At 47.6% G+C, this 7,433-nt stretch overlaps 1 protein-coding gene across 7 annotated transcripts in view; it reads right to left on the bottom strand.

The window, feature by feature from the left end:
- Positions 1 to 750: 750 nt before the first annotated feature.
- KLHDC4 (kelch domain containing 4) overlaps positions 751 to 7,433 on the bottom strand; it is a 28,929-nt gene continuing 22,246 nt past the window's right edge. For 5 of the 7 annotated variants that reach the window (XM_074840105.1, XM_074840107.1, XM_074840111.1 and 2 more), the window contains 5 exons: positions 6,948 to 7,029; positions 4,669 to 4,877; positions 2,908 to 3,310; positions 1,666 to 1,782; positions 751 to 1,351 (listed from right to left, as the gene is read on the bottom strand). In XM_074840105.1, the coding sequence (XP_074696206.1) occupies positions 1,176 to 1,351; positions 1,666 to 1,782; positions 2,908 to 3,310; positions 4,669 to 4,877; positions 6,948 to 7,029 (987 nt within the window). In that variant the 3' untranslated portion in view covers positions 751 to 1,175. Of the gene's footprint in view, positions 1,352 to 1,562; positions 1,783 to 2,907; positions 3,311 to 4,668; positions 4,878 to 6,947; positions 7,030 to 7,433 lie in introns of all 7 variants that reach the window. The other 2 variants (XM_074840106.1, XR_012625157.1) reach the window with 2 other exon arrangements.

The following is a 7,433-nucleotide window of genomic DNA, read 5'->3' as shown; positions in this document are numbered from 1 at the left end:
TCAAACATGTTTTTATCTTGACAATTAAATCACATTGGCAGCCTGCTCTGTTTAACCTTCGTTACATTCTAATTAGCCTTGCAGAACCTAGCACTGCTCTCCTGAGAGCTGGTTCCCTGGTGATGCCCCTGCCAAAACAATACCCACGGCACCCTGGATTTCTCTGCAGAAGGACAGACAGTGCCTTCTGGTGTCAACTCAAGTCATCACTTGTTCACTGCAACACACACACTTGTATCCCATCTGTTGTCCCCACAGACCACAGCACTGCTCTGCTGGAAAGAAAGCCACGCCTTGAGGAGAGGGGCTGAGTCAGGAAGCAGGGGTAAAAATTTAAAAAAATAAATCCTTTTTGAGACCATCAGCCCACTCCCTCCTGCCCTCAACATGCCATCAGGTCTCAAGGTAGGACATTTCACTGGTCACAAAGTGCATTTGTAGGACAACTGCTTTCTTGGCCAGTGTGAGAAACTGAACTGCGACATTCCACAAGCAAAGGCAAAACCTGCTACAGCTAACATTAAGAAGGAGTCTTCTACCGTTGTATGCATCAGGGGTTACAGTGGCTCTCATACAGATAAGGTGTGAAAGGATTCCCAGGTTTCTCCAGGCAGTGCAGCCACATCTCGGTTGCTGGTGCACCTTACGACCACTACCTGCATATTTCACAGGACAAACAGCGATTCCTCTTCCACCGCAGGAGAAAAAGAAGGTGAAAAGCTAGGATGGGATTCAATAAGAAAACCAAGATGATGTAACCAAGTACGTTTATTGTAGAAACCCCTGGAGACATGTTCTGGCCTCAGTCAGGGTAGGAAATTTGGGACCAGTGAACCATTGTGATGTGCAGTTTGTCTTGACAGACTCAAAACAACTTTTGAACAAATATATGACAGTATTGTATATCCCAGCCTCAGCAGAACAAGTGCTTGGACAGCAATCCTGTTCCTCAAGACCCTCCCACAACCTGCAGGGGAATAACAGCATATCCAGAGCATTAATCAAGTAGGTATATCAAAACTGGTCAGCCCAGAGGCGCTCACAGAGCAGGCAAAAGCCGGAGTGCTGGGACGCCTTCCAGGCACACCGACTGCCTGGCACATCAGGCTGAGCTCCGTGGGGCAAACCACTGCTCCCAGCACGTTTCTTCACTCACAGAACAGTCTCAAAAACATCTAGACTGAATCTTCATAGAAAGTCTTTGCCATGGCATGGGCTACTTTTACCACCTTCTTCTCCTTGGCATCCGGGCCCATGTTGGTGCGGGCTAGTTTAATCCAATACTGCTCCGTCCTGGAGAGATAGTCTGCGTGCTTCTCATCAGGCTGAACAGATGGGTGTTGCTCCTCTCCTAGCACACAATAGGAGGAAGACAGAAAGAGAGGTCACCAACAGCTAATGAAGGCAGTCTGCCCCTCCGTGTGTCAACCCGGCCAAGACTACTCTTCAGATAATGTGTTTAAATGTAACAGCCTAAAACCCTATCAGTAACCAATGAAATTTCTCTTTTCTACCCAGAGATCAGTGTGCTGTGAAAACTTTGCTTTTGCTGGAAAACTCACCTGGATGCCAGTGAGGCCTTCCAGGCTGGCAGTGGAACCATCAGGTATTCCACTAAAACCCACTTTATATTAGTATGAAGACAACATTCATCTTAATCATTACCTCCCTCATCTTCACTCTCCTCTTCAGAGCTCTCCTCTTCCTCTTCCCCTCCCTCTGCACCTTCCATATCATCATCCTCTTCATCTGACTCGGACTCCTCCAGCCATTCTTGTGCTTCTTTGATGAGAAAGAAAACAGAATAAATAAATAGCAAGCTGTTTCCCACTCCTGCACCCAGAACTGTCAGGGAGGATGCCAGGCAAGGTGACAGATGTGCTCCTTAAGAGCCCTGCTGTATTCGTTGCCCTCGCAGATCCACCCGCTGTGCAGGGCCTGGCTCTGATGGGGAGCAGTGGGACAAGATGAAATAGTCAGAAAGAAGCAAACAGCACAGAACAGTTGTGGAAGAAAAGCTGCTTCGTGCCGATGCTGACAAAAGTCAACTCTCCTCCCTAGCACTTCACAGCTCACGACCATGAGCAAGACTCCCTCCTTTCTGCCCTTTGCCCATGACGCACAGGCAGGCTGTGAGCTCCCAGGGCAGGGGCACCCTCTTCTAATGTCTCTCTGCAGCATCGAGCACGCGACCTGGGCTGAATCACTTGCCCATTACCATAAGAGATATGCTGCTCTCAGATAGACCCACAGTTTCTTTCAGTAACTAGTAGAAAATCCATCAAATCCATCTTCATTGAGGTCTCCCAGGTAATGCTTTCTGCAACACTACTGAACACTCGTGTCATGACCGTGTAGTCAGGAACTGAGGGAACTGACTTCTATGCTTGCCACATCCCCTGAGCTAACCTTCCCAGCTTGGGAACAGCCCAGCAAGGTATTCAGAGTACGCAGCAAACACACGACACATTTAAGGTACACAGAGATAACTCTAGCTAATGCCCACGTGCTTTGCAGTACCCAAGCCCCTCAGTGCCTTGAGAAGGTGAGGACAGGCAAGAGCACCCATCCCTGTCCTCTGCCGAGTGGACAAGCACAGCACAGCAGGACTTCCCAGGCCAGAACTTGCCACCACTGAACAAAGACACTCTGTTCACATGTCTTGGTTTTCAAAGCAGATAGACCAGAGCTCACTCTCTGCAGTGACCACAAAGCTCTGGACCAGACAGGTTTCTGCAGCAATGGTGACCATAAGACACTGCACAACACGTACTCCCAAACTTTTTCCTGTCCAGGAAAAAACACTATTCAAAGGCTCATCACCACCCCTTGAGGAAGCTCCATAGTTGTGGTTTTTTTTTCCCTAATGTTAAAGGCAGAGAGAGAGATCCCACCATCAGTGCTTACTTGGATCCATCTCCACTAGCACCTTCCATTCCTCCATCTTGTGCAGGTCGATGCTGTAGAGGTCACTGAGGGTGAACTGGCGATCGCCCACCTCAAACATTCCCCCATACACATAGAGGACCCCATGCTTCACCGTCAACATGGCATTCGAACGCGGGCACGGCTCCACTTGCTGGCCCAAGGCTCCATCTTCCTCATCCTCCTCCGATTCAGACCTCTCCTTCTCTTCTGCAGCTCCAGAGATCACCTGCTTGATCGTCATGACAGTCCCATCTTCTGCAACCACCTCTTTGACTATCTCCACCGGGCCTTGTGGAGGTTGCTTCTCCATTTCCTCATCTCCCGCACCCTCTGCCTCAGCTTGTCTGCCACGTCTTCGCTTCCTCTTCTCTGATTTTGGTCCCTGTTAGCAGGAACAAGGAGCAGAAGGAGACTGCATGTGAATTGTGTGCGCCTAATAGCATGTACAGCAGTTAACACAAATACTACGGATGCTGCTGGGAGGGAGGGGGGAGAATTCAATTATTTTTCACTACGTTTTAAGTCTCAAGTGATAGGTGCAACCTCCCACTCAGCATGAACTTCTACCAGCCATAAAACAAGGAGCAGTAAAACTCCTGGAGGACCCATGGCGTGGAGTTGCTTCCTCTATTAATGGCAACGTGTGCTGAAGAGACAGAAAACAGCTCTTCTGCTATCTTGCAGGCGCATGCAGACACACACACACACAGAGTCCACTCATCTGTGACATGAGCAAGAGAAAATAACCCACCATTTTATGAAATCAAAACAATTGCTGGGTGCTAAATTACAGTGCATTACCAGGAAGCGCTCCAGGTCTCCGAAGTACTGTATGAAAGGACTGGAAAACAGTCAGCTAGGAAGGCAGAAGCAAACATCTGAGTGCATGTTTGCCTGCTATTACGTGATTGACTTCTATTTTTTGAGAACAAAGCCAGAAACAGCAGGGGTGGAAAGAAGGAAGTTCAACCAGGTCATCTGCACCTTACTTCCCCCTTGAGAGTGGTTCAAACAAAATCAAAGATCTGAGCTGAGGGCCACATTTCTGAAGTTCTTATGAGCCAAGGTTAATATTTCATCTCTTCTAGTAGCTCATCAACACTGGGGAAAAGAGGGAGGTTTTTTGATCCCAACGCAATACAAGATCTTTTCACAGTAGCTTTTACTTAACTATCTCATATCAGACTTACACGTTTGACCTGGAGCCAGCCTCCAGTAAAACACCATAACTATGTTTTCCTGCTGCTTTGTTTCATTTTGCATTACAAAACAATGGGGCACACGCAGCCTGAGTCCTGGAGGAGGGAGTTTGCCTCCTCAACCACCCTTGCCTCGTGCCCAACCATCAGGGCTCTCAGGCTTCCTCTCTCCCCAGAAGGGTGACAAGTCTGCATCGCGCTGCGGAAGCGGGGCACGGAGAGCACGAGGAGCTACGTGGCAGGGAAGGAGAGGGGCAGCATAAAGTCAGAGAATTCAGGTGGTCTGGTAACAAAAATCTGCTGGTTGCACATCCCCAGCTTCATTTCTACAGCCTCTCACCCTCTTTGCAATCAGTGGGTTACAGATCAAAGCAGCAGTCACACCTGGTGGCTTAGCTTCTGAGCACCCCGAGTTATCAGGAATAGAGGCTTGCTCCACGCTGCGAGAGAGTTGTATGAGGCCAAAAAAGGCCCAAAGAACACGTGTCAGCTGATCAAGGAGAACGAACTGAATATATCTGAGTTATTTTTAAAACAAAACCTTTAGCTGTCCAGGAAACCAGCGGTTTTTCCCGATGTCATAGAAATAAATATCATTGAAGAAGTCCCCTTCAATGCTCTCTTCCTCTTCCTCGTCATGCACGCCTCCGAACAGAAGGGAGCGGTTATTGGGACCAACTGCTACGGAGAAGCCAGACCTGGGAGTGGGTTTCACGCCAGATGGGTTGAGCCGACTCCATGCCCACTTGTCTGGTAATGGATAAAAGCAAACATGAGCATCAGTAAAGAAGAATCCTGATAATTTGCTTATCTTCCAAGGCCCTTCAGTACTCCAGCAAGTAACAAAATGACCCATTTTGGACATTCGCAGAACTGTACAGTGTGCCTTCAACAACAAGAATTCATCAGAACCACTTGCATTTCCACCTCAATCACGCAGCTAATTACGGTTGGACTAGATGATCTTCAAGATCTTTTGCAACCTAGATGATTCTGTGATTCTAATCTGCACATCCCTTAGAAAGCCGTTGTGTCTTCAATAAAAGCAAATGCCAAGAGCTATCTCCAGGGTGCACTTTCTGGGGCAAGGAGCCTCTTGAAAGGCGTATACACCTTTATAGGAGGGTGGAATTCCAACAAGGACTGATTATATATAGCCATTGAGTACCAAGGAAATACACCTCAGCTATCCCATGGAGTTCATCCTACATCAATTCTCTCTACAGACCCTTCTACTACAGTACCCTTATCCACCAACTTGCACCACTGCCTTAACCCCAAGAATAGGTAAAGTTCACTGTAAGGAGACCCAACCACACTTTAAAAAAGGGCTCAGCAGTGGGAGAACCTTGTGCTCTACACCCTCCACTTCTTCCCCAATCCTTTCTACTCTGGATTTAGAGCAAAGCCCTAACGTGCAGGCTGGGAGAAGCATATGCACTGGCTAGGCACTGTGTTTCCAAAGGAACCACAATTTCATCAAGATAACCTATAAACAGGACATAATGCAAGCAGGGTCTGGAATTCAGACAATGTATGTGACTAACTCTTCTCCCCAAATCCCACTTTAAGATGGTCAGGTTTAAAGAAATCAATCACAATTTTAACATTTTAGAAATTTAGCTTGAAGAAGATTGTGCCATTCCCTGAGCCAAGGACAAAATACACTCTCTCCTAAAGGAAGTGATGGAATTCCTATTTCTGGGGACATTCACAGATAAACCAACCAACCAACAACCACTCTTGACAACATCCCTGCACTAGGTAATCTAATGAGATCACACCCCAATCTTCTCTCTTACAAGAATCTGTGAGACACCACTACCAAAGAGAGTTTGTCAAAACAGGAATTTCCAGTGTGGAGAATCCTGAAATCCCAAAGATTTTCTGTTGTGAAACAGAAGAGCAGTGATCAAAATGTCCCAGGGAACAGGAACTTCAAAATGTTGTTTTAATTCCCTCCCACGTACAAACCAAAAAATCCCTGAAATATCTTTTTTTGTAGTTTTTTCTGAAGCTGCCTGTGCAGGCCAGAGTTTCTCACATAGTTATGCAAGGAGCCTGGAGACCCTCAACTCCATCTCAGACTATTCCAGGACCAACTGGGAGGTGTCAACATAGACGATGCCGTGAGCTAGAAGTGATCCTCTAACAAAAAGCACACCCCAACCTTCCTCCAGAGCTCTGCCAGTTTCTCAACCAGCTCCAATCTCCCAGTGTTTCACCATGTCAGAGCTACCATTTACATTAGCTCTGAAATCAAGTCACCCGGAGCTGACTCCCTACAGCCTTCAGCTAACCAGAAAGCTTTGCTCAGCAAAGCAGACACAGCCTCATCTTTTCAGGCTGTAAAATGGGAGTGCAAGAAGGGGACAGAACTGTTGTGCAGTGTAGAGTCTGCTGCAGAAACAAGCACCTACTTCCCATTTCCCTTTGCAGAGCGCAGCAGTGAGGAATTCTGCCTGTTTGTGTGATGGCCTGTCTTCCTTTTCCAGCACGCATAAAAAAGGAGAACATAATTCCTCCAATATCCCCCTGAAACTGCTGTTTCCTTCAGCCTAGCCCCTTTCTTTTTAAGCTAGAGTCACAGTACACAAATGCACTTAGCTACCCCTGGGAAGAAGAAATATTTAAATCAACTCATCTGCTGTGTTTAGCCCCAGAGCAAACACTGGGGCATAGTGCTTTTCATTAAAAGGGATATTTTGTTTTAGAGTTGGGGTTTTTTGGTCTGTTATTCAAAGGAAGAGAGAGGATTTGCATTCACAGGCCTGCAGCATCACTTCCAGCACAGCCCTCCTAGCTGCAGCAGTAGCTTACCTTCCTCCTTGCCTGCCCCTTCAGTCTTCAGCAGGAACATATCTGTATGCAGGGTGCCTTTGTCAACATCTTTCTTAATTCTCTGCAGAGAAGAGGAAGACAGGGATGCTCAGTGAAACAGTTTCAGTGGCCCAAAACACAGGAGGTCCAATTTTTCAAGGCCAAGAAAGTCACCCGGGCCGGAATGGTGGTATGTGCCCTTCTGAACTCACCACCCCACACATCAGCCTGAATGTCTACATTCCTGTGCTGAAAATGCAAACACTGCGACTGGGCAAGGAGAAGCCACACAGGTAGTCACACTGCAACTCTGGAGCATCAGCCAGCTCACAACTGCAGTGTTCAAACCAGGGCTACTCCCTGGGATGAGCCACAACCAAGTTCTGCCTGTGACAACCAGGCAGGGCTCTCCAGGCTGAACACAGGTCCTGGGACTTGTGGCTGTGTGAAGACTGCAGGATGCAGTTTAAGGGCAGGAATTTTGGC

The sequence above is a fragment of the Strix aluco genome, chromosome 14, assembly GCF_031877795.1.
Source record: "Strix aluco isolate bStrAlu1 chromosome 14, bStrAlu1.hap1, whole genome shotgun sequence".
Classification (NCBI taxonomy): domain Eukaryota; kingdom Metazoa; phylum Chordata; class Aves; order Strigiformes; family Strigidae; genus Strix; species Strix aluco.
The sequence above is the reverse complement of the archived record's forward strand: the minus strand, read 5'-3'. Positions and strand labels throughout refer to the sequence as shown.